We start from the raw sequence: 16,583 nt of genomic DNA on the forward strand, positions 1-16,583 counted from the left end.
AGCTTCCTTCTGTGACTCCAACACATCACGGGACGTTAACATCCCCATCCTGGGACTTGGTTCTTTGTGTTGAATGACAGAACCTCCTGAGCAGAGTCTGAACATGGAGCAGCTCTGGCTGAGGAGACCGAGCCCCAGATTCTCCAGAGCCGTCCTTGTCCCATTCATGCACGCAGTTTTCTTGGCTTCCTGGTGGCACTGGAGCCTTTTCTGTGCAGTTCTATAACCGCAGCTCCCCTGTCACACTGTGTGATGTGGTGGAAAACGGGGAGAGAGTTGGTAGCTGAAGGCCCTGACTGTTAATGGGGTCCCGGGTGGCGCTTGGTCCTCATGAAGTCACCAGTGAAATGAGACAGAGGACAGTGAGTCCAGCTGGATCATGTGTGGGGTCGCCAGATCCATCGTTTTTGGAGGGATACTCTTTCTTTGAGGCTTTCCGGTGTGTGGGAAGCATGTTTACCCGGTCTAAGTTTTTGTTCTCCCAGTGCCTAGAGCTGGTAGTGAGTCCCTGTAATTTTCAACTGTTCTCCACAGTCTCGAATGGGAATCTAAAATTGTTCTGGATAAGCTCAACGTATGAGATGGTGTATTTAACTTCTTGGGTTTACAGTTTCCACTGGAAGAAAATTTCGAGATCAGTTAGTGTTTCTACTGAGAATTTTTCAATTTAATGGATATAAACTTCTCAAACACAGAGGAATGCCTATTTTAACTGGTGGTAAGAGTAAAAATTCAAAAGTAAAACACGTTTCTTCTACTTTCTTAACAAAAGGTGGCGGGATTTACACTTCCTTTTTCGTTAACACATTTTCTTGTGGTTTTTATAACAATAGGTAGAGAGCTTAAATCTAATTTCTTGTAAAACTCTATAATGCTGTATACGGTTAATCTTTGTTTATTGTTTTTGACCATACTGCTATGAATGGGCACCTGATTGTGTCCAGCATTTTACTCTTAGAAAGCTTGCTCTAGTGAATATAAATGTAAATTTCTAAGATCCACTTATCAAACGTTGAGACATTTAAGCCCGTGTGAACTAAGACAAGTTAAATGAAGATGAAGGAGTTTTCACGACTTTGTAAAATTATTACATGAAAATTACATTTCTTTCATGTTTTAAGCCATTGCTTTAAGCTTTTATTGTCAACTATGTCATAAACAAGAACAGTGCATAAAGTGTTCGTTGTGTAGTTTAATAGGAATCTAAGTCCCTGACAATAAATAGACCTTGTCATTTTTACGGCCTCCCAGTGTGTTCCACCCTGATGTCATCTACCTCCTGCCTGGAAATTATTGCTATCTGCATTTGAGCAGTTTATTATTATTACAATTATTATATGTTATTATTGCTTTGACTCCCAAGTCTTTTTTTTTTTTTTAATATTTTATTGTTATTTTAAATGAAGGTTTACACAGTAATTTGGGTTCCCATTCAGCGATTTCTACACAAGTTGTTCAGTGATGTTGGTTGCATTATTCACAATTTGTGAACATTCTCAGTATTTCTGTTCCGGTTGTTCCCTTTCCATCAGTCTAGTTTCCCTGCCCCTTATATTCTTATCTTTGCTTTAAAATCATTGTTTACCATTTGTTCTCATATAGCTGAGGTTTTAATGGAGCATAGTACTCATAGGTGGTACTCTATTATGTGAGCCAATGTATTATTTAGCTAAAAGGTGACCTCAGGGGCTTGTTTCGGTTCAAGGTTTAAAGAGTATCTCAGGACAATATTGGAGAATCCTCTCATCTCAGCCTGTCTAGTAAGTCTGTTTTATTTTTGTTGTTGTTTAGCTTTTTTCTAGGTATTTGAGATTCTGTTCCACATTTTTCTCCCATTCTATCAGGGTCCATCTATTGTAACCTTGATCAGAAGGATCGGTAGTGGTAGCTAGGTACTATCTCATCTAGTTCATCTGTTCTCAGGGTAAATGAGGCTGTGGTTCATGTAAACTATTTGTCCTGTAGACTAATTTTTTCTTTGAGTCTTTGGTTTCCTTCGCTCTCTTTTGCTGCAGAGGAGTAGAGAACAATAGCTGTGTCTTAGATGGCTGCTAACTAGCTGTTAAGACCCCAGTCACTTCTCACCAAACTAGGATATAGAACATAAACTTTGTGAACTATATTATGCCAGTTGACTGATATATCCCACAACACTATGATCCTAATGCTTGAAACCCAGGAAACCAATCCCTCGGGATGTTTGGCTATATCTAAAGAAGTATCGCTGAATGTGATACCCAAGTCTTAATCCATAATGTCTACGTTGTTTAGTTTTACCTCTTGAGCTTTCTGTAAATTTAATTACACGTGTTTTTGGGTTCTTCTGTGACTTGCTTTCCTCAGAATGCTTTTGAGTTTAATACATCCCCCTGTTTGTAAGTCTAGTCTACCTATCTTGGTATGTATGCAAGCTACCGTTGTATGAATGGGCCAGAATTTACCTACCCATTGTAGAGCTTACAGGACTCATGTGGTTCAAGTGTAACTCTTGCTCCTGTGAATATTGTTGCTTTTATTCTCTTTTCTTTTCAAACTCTTAAGTGTTCTTGCACAAGTGAGGGGAAATCTCTGGGTTGTCTATCATAGCCAAGTTGAAATTTTCTCAAAGAGCCGATGTATTTTACAGATTTTCCCTCCCACAAAATATGCATATTTATCTTATTTTTTCCATCTAATTATTGGAGCCCTGGTGGTGCAGTGGTTAAGAACTCTACTGGTAGCCAACAGGTCAGCAGTTCAAAACTACCAGCCACTCCTTGGAAGCCCTATGTGGCAGTTCTACTCTGTCCTGTAGGGTCATTATGAGTTGGAATCGACTCAACGGCAATGATTTTTTTGTTTTTTGTTTTTAATCTAATGAAGTAATCTTTGCTCTTATAATCAGTATCTAAAACGATATCTTACTTGACAGTTCAAGTACGTTACACTACTTCACTACTGAAAAGACTGTGCATATTTCCCACTGTTAGTCTATATCTGTGACTTTTGAGGGTGACACAGTGGTTAAGAGCTCAGCTGCCAACCAAAAGTTCAGCAGTTTGAATCCACCATCTGCTCCTTGGAAACCCTATGGGGCATTTCTACTCTATCTTATAGGGTTGCTATGAGTTGGAATTGACTTGATGGCAGTCAGTGATTTGGAGGTTTTTTGTTTAATAAACTTTGGAAATTTTCCCCGTAGTATGTAACTTACCTGCTCACTCATTTTTGCTGCCCTTTGATGAATTGTTGTAAATTTTAATATGGTTGAATTTGTCAGTCTCTTCCCTTATGCCTTAATTTTCTTACTTAAGATTTTTTTCTCTATTCTGATGTCATAAGATCACTTGCTTATAACTTCTGAAAGTGTTATAATTTTATATTCTCATAATTAAAACTGACTTTCCTGGAATTGATTTTTGCATATGTAGTACATAGGAATTGATTATTCCAATTAGTTAATTACTTGATGAAAACCCAATGTTCTCTTTCTACTTGATTCTGACTTATGGCGACCCCATGTGTTTCAGAGTGGAATTGCACTCCATAGGATTTTCAATGGCTAATTTATGGGAAGTAGACCATCAGACCTTTCTTTTAACCTCCAGCCTTTTGCTTAGTATCTGAGCAATTAATTGTTTGCACAGCCCAGGATCTCCAGTTAGTTGATTCTCCCCCACATATTAAATTGTGAGCGCTTTCTCCCATTGCCCTGCAGAGCTTGCTGTGTCCACTTTCTATAGATCTTGATGGGCCGTTTCTGGGGTTTTTATTTATTTGTATGTGTTCATCTATTATGTATTCCTATAATGGTACGATTTTCTCTAATACACTATAGTTCCGTTTGTAAAATAAATGTATAGAAATACAGTTATGTATATAATACACGTGGACAAGCCCAGGCCTTGTGCCTTGGAATATCTTGGGTATTTGTGGACACTTACAATTACATATACATTTGTAAAGAATTTTTGTGAGGTCCAAAAACATATAATTGGTTGGAATTTTAAGGAAGTGCATTGGAAATAATGATCTCTTTGTGGAGAACAGTTGTCTAAGAGCATGCACTCTTTTTTCATTTATTTCAGTCTATTTGTGTGTTGTTTAATTTTTTTCATAGGATCTGTTATTAACTATACTCCTTGATACATTTTATTCTGACTAAAAATATATGAATCTTTTTAAATTAATTTCTCAACTGTTTGTTGCTAGCGTATATAAATGAAATATTTAAAATAATCCTTACCTTGATATTTATTTTGTAATCCGAATGCTCTTAGCACTATAATCATCTGTACCATACTTGGGGGTTCTAAATATACAGTTATTTAACCTGAAAATAGAGTTTAGGGTGTTTTTTCTTTTTAACGTTCATACTACTTCACTTTCTTTCCTTTTTCTTTTTTGGTATGTATTGGCTACAACCTCTACGATAACATTGAATAGGAATGATATAATGGATGTCCTTGTTTTTTATCTAATTTTGTTAGAAAAGTGTTGACGTTTTTAGCACGTATATTCTTTAATGTACGTTTTTGTGTATGCCCATTTTCATCATTTCGTATCTGATTTTGGCCAGAACCCTCTGACGTATCGCTCAGGTTTTTCAGTTTCCCCCACACACAGGTTCTTTAAATTCTTTAAGAGCTGTCATATCATTTTCCGTCTCTGATCAGAGGTGTAAAATTGCTCTACATTTCACTCAGATGAGAAGCCGGGGTCTTTTCAGAAGCAACCACGTTCCCCACAACACGATATGCCCACTGGCTGCTGTCACCTCTCCAAATTCCTCTACTGTTACTCTCCAGCATCTCACCCTGGTCTGGTCATGCTGCGGTTTGGGTCTCCCTAAAACATACCAGGCACACTCCTACCTGCTGGCCTGTGCTCTGGCGTTTTCTTCTCCTGGAACAGCCTATTCTCAGCTGTCCCTTCGGTAATTCCTTTGCATCTTTCAAGTCTTAGCTCTGATCATTGTTTTCAGTGAATTCAGTTATTTAGGCTTTTGAGGTCTCAGGGCAAATGACTGCCCCCCAGACTGGAGAGACACATAGGCACTCTGTTCCTGGGCTTCTACTCTGAAATGATTTTCTCTATGTGCCTATATATCCCTCCAATTTGGGGGCAGTCCTTTTTCTATGTCCTGAAACTCTTGGTTTCGTATGTTCAGCTTTTTTCTTGAGGATGGGAGTGATAACTTCCAAGGTCTTATCAGACCAAAACCTGAAAGTCTTCGTTGGTGTTTTGTATCATTACTATTATCTGTTTTCTTTTACTTTCTTGATAGTATTTATTCATGCTGCTTTTATTCTTCCAGTGACCCAGTTTACCTTTTGCTAATGATTTTTTCGTTTTGTGAATAACCAGTGTATCTTCCCTTTCCAACCCATGAAGGTCAGTGGCACTCTTTCACTGCTATACTGCTACAATGGAAGTTGTTAAAGTCGCTGAGTATCTGAAATATACATGAGTGTTTGCAGAATCATCACAGAGTACTTCAACCTTTTAGAATTAAAAATGTATTTATTTTTCCTTACCAAGCCAGGTTTCACTAGGTTGTGTTTCCTAAAATGATTATTTTGCTTTTCCTTGCACTGATTCACTAAAGATAAATATGCTTCTCTTAGTCCTTATCCCCTGACCGTGCTGCATTTTTCATAGAACTTATCACGACATGACGTTATATTGTTGTTAGTTTCTCCTTTTGTTATCTAGTGTTGTTATAACAGAAGTACAAGTGGGTGGTTTTAACAAACAGAAGTTTATTCTTTTCACGGTTTAGGAGGCTAGAAGTCTGAATTGAGAGCACAAGCTCCAGCCGAAGGCTTTCTGTCTCTGTGGACTCTGGGGGAAGGTCCTTGTCCTCAGTCTTACCCTGGTCTAGGAGCTTATCAGTGTAGGTACCCTGGGTCCAAAGGAGGCGCTCTGCTCCTAGCTCTTCTTGTCTTGTGGCAGGAGGTCCCTTCGCTGCCCCCAGCTTGCTCTCTTTTATATCTTAAAAGAGATTGAGTGAAGATACAACCTAGTCCTGTAGATTCCGTCCTGCTTCATTAAGATAACTGCCTTTAATCCTATCATTAACATCTTAGGGGTTAGGATTTATAACACATAGGTAGTTACATCAGATCACAAAATGGAGGACAACCACACCATACTAGGAATCCCAGTCTAGCCAAATTGACACACATTTTTTTGGAGACACAATTCCATCTGTAACTGTTGCTGTGTAGTCGATTCTGACTCATAGTGACCCCATGTGTGCAGAGCTCCATAGGATTTTCAAGGCTCTGGTCTGTCAGAGCAGATTGCCAGACCTGTCTTCCAAGGAACCTTTGAGTGGCTTTCAACCACCAGCCTTTTGACTAGCAGTCAAACGTTTACTAGCGCCACCCAGGGAACTTGACATTATATTTTGCGTACTTATTCCCCATACCCGAGGAAGTTACAGTCCATGTGTATCTGGATATTTCTGGTTTGTTCAGTGCTGTGTCTGCTTTGCCTGTGTGAAGTAGGCTCTGTGTCAATATTACCTAAATAGTTTTAATAAACGACAGAGCCTGATGTAAGGATGTGGTGCAGTGAATTACTTAATATGGCCCTTCTAACCATAGTCCTTGTAACTCCAACCAAATGACTGGATAGGGCCGTGCTAATAAGGTATATGGAACCCTAATGACGGGATTGGTCAGCTTGGCCATCCTGCTACACTTAAAATGAGCCATACCAGAGGTGCAAAGAGAGGATGTCACCACCACCAAAGAAGTAGAAGCAGGAGTGGAGCGTGTCCTTTAGACCTGGGATCCCTGTGCTGAGACTCTCCTAGACTTAGGAGACAGAAAGACTAACACCAAAGACAGTAAGATGGAGAGAAGGAGCAGCAGAGGAATGACAACAGCAGAGGCAGCAAAATCAATAGACTGGCAGGAGACCAGCAAGAGACGTTATGGTGGGCTTTCTAGCCCACAGAGCGAGGCAGCTGAGTGCCTCTGGGCAGGAAGCTTCCAGGCAGAGTAGAGTGCCTCCGAGCACTTGGTGGAGCTAGGTTTGCTGACCCAGAAAGCTAGAGCTGAGTGCCTTCAGGCCTAGGCTTTCTGGCAGACTGGGGTAGCTGAGGTCACTCACTGGAAGAGCTAAAAGAGCTTTGTAACACTTGCCCGAGCAGGGCAGAGCAGAGAGGTGGGCTGGCACGCACAGCTGAGAAGCCTGTCGTGATTTAAGAACTGTATCCTGAGTCTTCCTGAGCCTGAATTGTAACCAGTTGCTTCCCTAATAACCCCTATAATCATGAGTATCTTCTGAGTTCTGTGTGGCCATTTCAGTGAATTACCAGACTTAGAAGAGAAGTAGAGGGTGCCTTGGGAGGGATGGTTGGTACCAGAATTTGTAAAGATGGCGGTCAGAGGGGGCATATCTGACCTCCACCTCATAGGAATCAGCCTTGGGCTGTTCTTGATTCTCATTCCCCCTTGTGATGTTATAGGAGAACAGATGCTGCTTCTGGTGCACCATATTACAAAGGGCCTGAAGGGAAGTAGTCTTGCCTGAGACACTGGGCTTTGCCAGGAGAAGGAAATACAGGTTTTCTGAATTGCATAGGATGTTTCCTTTGTCTCCTGTCCCCACTACCCTGTAGGCTCTAGATCATCCATGTAATTGAGGATTAACAGCCAGAATAACAAGAAAACTGTAGGCATATGCACAGTAATGTAGTTGTCAGGAATTAAGCCTTCGCATATTGGTCTGCATTCTGACCATGAGTCAGCAGCATACCATTTGGTTAACATTGAGCAAGTGATTAATTGTAACTTTCCGTGGTATAACTCATTTGAAGCAGTATCTGTTTAGGAGAGGCATGAGGAATAATGAACTACTGTGCTGAAAGGTTTTTGCAAATCCCTTTAAATATTGTGGTTTCTCCATAAATGCAAGATTTTATCATGAGTATGTCCTAGGAATGGAAATTAGGGTTTTTGATGATTTTAAAATATGTAACTTGCTGCACGACAGTGGAGGAGACTTTTGAATATGGCACTGGATCAAAGATTGCTGTGACACTATCATACCAGGATTGATTAGGAGTGACCTTGACAGCTCACTTCACCCCATAAACTATCTGTTCTACACTTGCTCAGCTGTTCAGTAAAACTGTAATATCAGAAGTGTCATGTAGCTGCCTTTTGTGTTCTCACTGCATGTGGGGAGCTAAATGGTTGATAGTATTTCACAGAGGCTAGTCCGGCAGCGCAGATCATGCCAGTGGTCAGGTTTCAGGTGGTTATGCTCATGTGCCTTCCAAGAGCTGCAAATGTGAGAAAATTTTGGAGTGGAGTGTCCACAGGGATGGGGTGTAAGTCTGTTTCATAGAATGCAGAAGTAGTGTAACAGCTAAATGCTCTGCACATCAATGAACTTAGTAGAAAATGTGGATCTTAGCCTCTTGTTCGTGGTCAGCAAATACAAGGGCATGCTATTTGGATTCTCCAAAAATTGGGCTTTTTGTCATCTTATGACATTATTGTGTGTTTATGTGGGTGTCTGGGTTTGTGTTTGTTGAAGGGAGAGTCACTCATAGTTGCTGTACAGTAGCTTTGGGTCTCAAAGTTTGAAAATTGTGATGATATCTAAATTCTCTTGTTTCCTGTGTCTCAGTTGATCTCTGTTTACCTTTGCAATACCCTTGCCTGTCTCCATGAGGGGACAGAGGGCATGACAATGCCTCTGTAGACTTATTGAAAAGTAGGTGAGAGACATATAAAAATTTGCAATTCTTCAAAATAATTTCATTTCAACAGATAGTCCTGTCAGCCCCTGATCACCTGGAGTTCTTTAAGAAAATACAAAAAGCTCAGCGCCTTGGGTTGGGTTGCCCCTTTGTGCAGGCCACTGGGTCCCCCATGGCTTGTGAGGGGCAAAAGGAAAAACTGCCAGTCCTGTAGTGTTTCCCAGTTAACATTTCATCCTACTTTCACCCTGTGTTTTATGTTTTGTTAAATATTCTGCCGGGTCCTGTGTATGGAGGTGATTTTTTTTTCCCACGAGAAAGACATGACCCGAGTGTGGAAATAGGGCTTTCAATGTAGAGGATTTCTCCAGTCGAGGCTATGTGTTCTGATTGTTCTAGACCATAAAGGTAGAGAGGAGTGAGACTACAACTGGTCACAGTCAGATTGTGGAGAGATAAGTTCATTGCCTTGGAAAGATTGGTAATTCTGTTAGATAGGATGCAGTCCACGAGGAAGTGAAATAGTGAAGGGATGAATCTGATGGCTAACCCCTAGAGTAGACCTTAGTAGAACACAAAACTTGTGTCAAATCCCCATGAAATCTCAGTTCCCAAGTACTGTCAGCCTCACCTATCCTTTCAGACACACTGGAATATGTGGTACCTTGCTGAAGCAGAATATGTGGGAATTTTTAGGACTCAGTGGCTGTTGAGGATGTGGCTGTGGACTTTACTCAGGAAGAGTGGGCATTGCTGGATCTTTCTCAGAGGCAACTCTACAGAGACGTGATGATGGAAATCTTCAGAAGCCTGGCCTCAGTAGGTATGGATAAAAAAAAAATCCCAAATCCATTACCGTTGAGTTGATTCCCATCATAGGGACGGATAGGATAGAGTAGAACTGCTCCATAGGGTTTCCAAGGAGTGCCTGGTGGATTTAAACTCCAACCTTTTGGTTAGCAGCCATAGTTCTTCATTGTTTGATTTTTAAAAATTTTTTTGTGGTCAGATATGTCATTCCGATTGATGTTACTCCACTCTGTGGGCCGAGGAATGGGAAAACATTGTTAAATAAGACAAGTGTGGTTATTTGCTCTCTGGAACATGCATATATTGGTTTCCCATAAATACAGAGCTCTGTGCATTAAACTGACTTCTCATTTCGATTGTGGTTAAAAGCCTTAAGGCTCTTTAAATGTTGTAAATCTGAGTGTTGACTTCAGGGGTTTCTTTGGTGCACAGAGAGAATATTTATGCACAATGAAAAGAGTCTTACTTTATTACAAATTTGACATGATTATCTTGCTACAAATGAATTCACACCTGCCAATCCCCAGAGAGACCTGAGAACCAGAGTATTGGCTCAGTTTCAGGGAAGTGTTCATTGCTCCTCCCTGTCTTCCCTAATAGTATGCCTTTCTCCATGAATCCCATGTTAGCTACACCCCTTTGTTCTCCCAGAGTAGAAAGAGAAAGACCTGAGGAGAGTGCCGATAGCACTTGTGCAGGACCTCTGTGTCAGGGGCACCAGGAGGCAAGAATTGTTTGAAGGGCTGGGCCTGCATGGAGGGAATGAGATTTGAAAAAATAGAAAAAGTCTCTTTTTGGTTTAGGAGTATGTGCTTCACAGATACCTGAGCTTGCTTTTCTGACTTTCTTCAATCCTAACACACGTGGTTCATGGAGAAAGGCTGTCCCCTTTTCCTCTGTTAGTATTTCATGTGCATTATGTCCAATACTTTTCTACTTTGCTCTTTTAATTACACCCTATTTATGTCTCTATCACTTTCATTCTTCATGGAAGTATTTCCTAGTAAATTGCTTTCTCCACATTGCCAAAGTATGAAAACAGCAAAACGCGTCAGAAGTTTTCTTTGTTCACAGCTACCTTTTCTCTCTGAGTATTTTCTCTCCTTTTTGTTTTATGTTGTGAACCTCACATTAAATAATTGGGTCAGCTTCTCAAAACCATATTGATGGAGAAAACCTATCCACTGAAAATATAATAGTACGATTCATGAAAAATGACACCTGGTCCTCGATGGTAGGAGAAATCCGTGAATTGCATGGCACTGAAGATCAGGATAACAACCAGAAAACACAAGTGAGGTGAGTGTCATTTACACGAGAGAGCAGTGCTTCAGGAGAGCATCTTGAGAAGGTATAATGACATTAAAATATTTATATACCTACGGAGCCCAGGTGGGACAAATGGTTAAGCACTCGATCTCTAACCAAAAGATTGGCAATTGAATCCTATCCACGGGCTCTGTGGCAAAAACACCTGGCAATCTGCTTCCGTAATAGTTACATTCAAGAAAACCCTATGGGGCAGTTCTCCTCTGTCGTATGGGGTTACTGTGAGCTGGAATTAACAGCACTTAACAACAACAAATATGCATACTCACACATACATATGCGTGTACAAACACACACATATATGTATAAATCCATTGCTGTCGAGTATTGTGATTCATAGTGACTCTAGGATAGTGTAGAATTGCTGCATAGGGTTTCCAAGGTTGTAATCTTTAAAGAAGGGGATTACCGCATCTTTCTTCCACATAGTTGCTGTTGGGTTCAAACTGCCGACGTTTTGGTTAGTAGCCAAGTGCTTAACCACTGCACCAGCAGGGTTCCTGGGTCTTTATGCATATATATGTATGTATGTATGCATGTGTGTATGCATGCATGGATATATGTGTACACACACACAGACTCCTCAGTTTTGACATGGTTAGGTTCAAAAGATCAGATAGTTTTGCGAAAATCAGTGTTATGTGAAAATGAACATTTTTTTTGTTTGTTTTCAGACCATCCGTTTGTCCAGTTTTTTTATTTACAAAATATGATCGTAGACATAATAGCTAAGGTTTACTGATGTATTCATTACTGTAATGAGTCATTTATGAGTTATTCCTCTATGAGGAAGAACGCTTGGAGGAGACAAAGATGGGTAAAGCCGGGCTGTGTGACTGGAGGGCCCATGGCTTAACCACTTCACCTTCCTGTGCTGGGTCAGATCTCCCTTTGTGGCACCACCTGCAGGGCTCCAGTCCCACCCCTACAAGCCCTGCATTCCAGATCCCAGAGCCTACTCTGCTCGCCACGCCTGGTGAGTAACCAAGGCTCGGGGCTTTTGCAAGGGAACTGTGAGCCTGGCTATGCAACCAGCCCCACTGAGGTGGAGGCTTTAGGCGCAGTTCACCTCACTTTGAGATGTCATTAAATTCTCAAGCTTTTCTTCCAAACACCCTCTCTGTTGCACTTTATTTCCTACCTTTCCACCCCACAGCAATTTTGAGTTGCAGGGCCTGAGGTCATATACAAGATAGGAACCTAGAAGAGGTGCCTGCTGAATGAGCACTGCCTGTGCATCTACCTAGAGGCTGTAGCCACAGAGGAGCCCGGCCCTGCCCAGGGGCTAGATGTGGCAACCGTGTCAGCAGGAGGGACTGGAGGGTGTGGGGTAGTGCTTCCCAGCTTCTCTGAGACCACTCTGAAATCCTTCTCATTAATGTGCAAAATAATCAGTAGATGTTTTCTATTGTTGCAAATGCAAAATGTCAGATAATGAGATAGTAAGGAGTAGGGATGTCTCTGTGTGTGTGTGTCTGTGTGCGCACATCTCAAACCTGTTGGCGTCTTGTCTGTTCCGACTCTTGGCAGTGCCTCTGGGTGGGTTTTAAGTACCAGCCTTTTGGTCACGTGGTCACTAAGCTGGCATCAACAGCGCTTAACAAGAACAATTATACGTATACACACACACACACACACACACAGAGACACATATATGGCAGTACAAACTTGGACCATCCGGTTATACGTATATATAAAACCTGCTCTAATGTGTGTTTACAGAATTTCCACAGGACAGTGTTTTCATAAATGCAAGTGAGATATTTAATATTTGAAACATTTCACTTAAATACAATTGCTAGAGAGCACAATATTTTAGAAACGCTATAAACGGTAGCATTTCTGCTAGATGATTTAATCTATGAAGCATGCGACAGTTCAGGGCAAAAAAATACATGTTTAATGTGTATGGTAATGGTGAAATGGTAAAAAATTTGTATTCAACAGTATGCTGCCTATTTTTAACAGAAGGCATTTGTTAGAGAACCTCTGTGAAAATACTGAAGACAATCGGATTTTCAGCCAGATTCCAAATCTTTCTATGCTCAAAAGAACTCCTATGGAAGCATATCCTTCTGAATGCCTTGAGTCTGGAAAGTCCTTGATGAATCATTCAACACTTAAACATCATATCAAGTCTCACACTGGATGCAGTGCCTATCAGTGTAAGCAATGTGGAGAAGCCTGTAGTCCCTTTTACCTCAGTGCTGTTGTGGGAACTCTTACTGGAGAGAAATCCTATGAATGTAAGGAATACGCCAAAGACTTCTGCTCTTCAAACCTCACTATACATAAGAGAATTCATGGTGGAGAGAGGCTTTATGTATGTAAGGACTGTGGGAAAGCCTTTCGTCATTCTTCATACCTCACTATACATATGAGAACTCAGATTGGTGAGAGACCTTATGAATGTAAGGAATGTCGCAAAGCCTTTAGTTTTTCCTCAAACCTCACCAGACATATGAGAACTCACAGTGGAGAAAGACCGTATGAATGTAAGGAATGTGGGAAAGCTTTTAGTCTGTCCAGAAACCTCACTAGACATATGAGATCTCACAGTGGAGAGAGACCTTATGAATGTAAGCAATGTGGCAAAGCCTTTTTTCAGTCCTCACACCTCACCAGACATATGAAAACTCATAGCGGAGAGAGACCTTATGAATGTAAGGAATGTGGGAAAGCTTTTAGTCTGTCCAGAAACCTCACTAGACATACGAGAACTCACAGTGGAGAGAGAACTTATGAATGTAAGCAATGTGGCAAAGCCTTTCATCGGTCCTCACACCTCACTTTACATATAAGAACTCACAGTGGTGAGAGGCCTTATGAATGTAAGGAATGTGGCAAAGCCTTTAGTCGTACCTCAAACCTCACTGTACATATGAGAACTCATTGTGGAGAGAGACCTTATAAATGTATGGATTGTGGCAAAACCTTCTGTTACTACTCAAGCCACGCTATACATATGAGAACTCACAGTGGTGAGAGGCCTTATGAATGTAAGGAATGTGGCAAAGCCTTTCGTCGGTCCTCACACCTCACTTCACATATAAGAACTCACAGTGGTGAGAGGCCTTATGAATGTAAGGAATGTGGCAAAGCCTTTAGTGAGTCTTCAAACCTCAGGGCACATACTAAAACTCACAGTGGAGTGAGACCTTATAAATGTATGGAATGTGGCAAAACTTTTTGTCGGTCCTCACACCTCACTGCACATATGAGAACTCACAGTAGTGAGAGGCCTTATGAACGTAAGGAATGTGGCAAAGCCTTTAGTCAGTCGTCACTAACTACAGATGTAAGAACTCTCAGTGGTGAGAGGCCTTCTGAATGTAAGTAATACAGCAAAGCCTTTTGTCAGTCCTCAAACCTCACTAGACATATAAGAGTTCACAGTGGAGAGAAGCCTTCAGTAAGGAATGTGGGGAAGCCTTTAGTTAGTCTTCAGTGCTTGCTGAACATAAGTAACTGCACAGTGGGAGAGACTATGAGTGTAAGGAATGTGGGAAAGCATTTAGTTATTTTTTATCCCTCAATGAGTACGTAAAATATCACCCTGGAGGTAAAAACACTTTGAATATATGGAATGTGGGAAATTCTGTTGTGATTCCTCAAACCTCACCATAAAAATTCGTGGCTTACAAAAGCTTTATAAATGTAAGGAGTCTGTCCTTGTGTATGAATTATTATGATGAAACAACCAACAGTGAATTGCAGACATTCACTTCACCCTTCAAGCTCCTACAAATAAGGTCAGTCTCCTACCAGAACAACCCAGATCTTCATTGTCTCTCACAAATGAAAATTTCTCAAGTTGTCCATAAATTATCTATTATGGTTGTTGGGTTTTTTGAAGTTTGCATCCAAACCATATTTCTATGTTGCCTTTTTAGTTCTAGATCTTTTTCCTCTGTCTTACACAGAGTATTCTGCTTGTCTTGTAAAATGTTAAAACGTTCAGTATTCTGATATAGTCAAACCTGTGACAGCCGAAACCTGTGGAAGTCAGAAACTTGTCAGAGAAGAAAAACTCACGGGTTGTTTATGATGTAGGATTCTTAATAGAGAGCAAAAGGAAAGTGGTAGGCACACAATCAAAAGTAGAAAAATGCAAGACCTGGTAAAACAGGGCACTCCCATCACATTTCAGCTCTCACAGGTTTTACTGTATTTGTTTTATTAAGATTTTATTAGTTTGTCTTCTGTATTTTTTGTAACATAGACGTTGAGTCTTGTACAGTTCTAATAGAAATGTAATGCATGTCAAAGACGTAATGTAAAATATTTTAGTAGCCATATTAGACATTTAAAGAAAGAAATGTGAAAGTTTTAATAAAAATTCTATTTAACCTAATATATCCGTTTATTCTCAAGGTAAAATTATAAATGAAAATTACTAACTCAATATAAATTTATTTGACGTTTTACATTTCCTTATTTTGTACTCCATCTTTCAGAATCCAGAAACAACACGTTTAATAAATTTTATTGTTGAAAAGTTGCTTCACAATCCCAGGTTACTGGAAGCATACTTTTCCAATAATTGAATCATTGTTACGTTTAAATTAATAAAAATTAAAGTTTATTCAGTTTCTTTGTTGCACCAACCACATAGATTGTAGACACAACCCTATTAGTATTTGAATGCAAAAGAAGTCCCTGGATCACTTTCCTGTTCCAGATCTGGAATCAACCCTTTCTCTCCAAACCTCTGGTTCCTTTTAAAAACCAAGGTGTGTACAATACATGGGCTTGGTGGTAAACCAAAACCTGTTACCATTGAGTCAATTTTGTCTCGGTCTGTCAGTGAGTACGTAAAGTACATAATTTTTTACATCATAAATTTATAGTTTTATTCCTAAAACAAATGTAAGGTTATATATATATATATATATAGACATGTATCTATAAGAAATGGTGCTGGACAATGTTAAATACACAAAGTGGTGCCAGACAATGTTAAGTAGGCAAACTAGACTTTATTCAGCCTGTTGCGATAGGAGAGAGACCTCAGGATAAGTCTGAGTTCAACTCTAAAGGGCAAGGTGAGGCAAGAGGTTTCTTTTATGAGTTCTGAGTGTCATGGGGCACTGGAAACTTACTAATTTGAAGGTGGAAAGCAAAAATACAGCAGGAAGATGGGTTTTAAGCAAGAGATCCATTGGTTATCAGAAATGTTTGCTCACAGATGATTTATTAGGCTGAAGCAAGGAGCATTCATGGGATAAATGTAAATGGGCAAATCTTGTCACTTATATTTGCATCTGTTTTCCCTTTTAATAAAAATTTTGGTTCCTAATAATATTCAAATAGTTTCAATGTTATAATACTAATACAGCTGATTAAAAAACTTGTTTTGTGAAGTACTTTTTCACCTTTGTTTTTGTACTTACTGGTTATACATTTACATTAAGGATATTAACACAAGATTACTGTGCTTAAACATTGGCTTGAGCACAAACTCTGGTGCATGGTATGTGATCATTTTGATATTGTTTGCTGCCATCGAGTTGACTCCAGCTTATGGGGACCTTATGTTGTTGTGTGCCATGGAGTCGATTCCAATTCTTAGCAGCTCCATGTTACAGAGTAGAATTTCCCCATAGGGTTTTCTTGGCTGTAATCTTTTCAGAAGCAGTTTGCCAGGCTTTCTCCGATGGAGCTGCTGGGTGGGTTTGAACTGTCAACCACTTGTTTAGTAGCCAAGTAATATTGTGCCTCCAGGGCTCCTTGATCTCCTGCA

At 40.2% G+C, this 16,583-nt stretch overlaps 1 protein-coding gene across 1 annotated transcript; it reads left to right on the forward strand.

Annotated features, from left to right (window-relative positions):
* Positions 1-269: 269 nt before the first annotated feature.
* Positions 270-16,115, forward strand: LOC101352050 (zinc finger protein OZF-like). The gene is made up of 3 exons (XM_023738645.1): positions 270-718; positions 10,660-10,810; positions 12,809-16,115. Exons 1-3 carry the CDS (start codon positions 700-702, stop codon positions 14,178-14,180), a joined length of 1,542 nt encoding a protein of 513 aa, XP_023594413.1. The 5' UTR covers positions 270-699; the 3' UTR covers positions 14,181-16,115.
* Positions 16,116-16,583: the final 468 nt, after the last annotated feature.

The sequence above is a fragment of the Trichechus manatus genome, unplaced genomic scaffold (assembly GCF_000243295.1).
Source record: "Trichechus manatus latirostris isolate Lorelei unplaced genomic scaffold, TriManLat1.0 scaffold00120, whole genome shotgun sequence".
In the NCBI taxonomy this organism is placed as follows: domain Eukaryota; kingdom Metazoa; phylum Chordata; class Mammalia; order Sirenia; family Trichechidae; genus Trichechus; species Trichechus manatus.

Bases quoted from the DNA above. Each gene is read 5' to 3' on its own strand.
- LOC101352050 (XM_023738645.1), top strand. The intron at 10,811-12,808 runs GTGAGTGTCATT...TATTTTTAACAG, and splicing joins AACCAGAAAACACAAGTGAG to AAGGCATTTGTTAGAGAACC.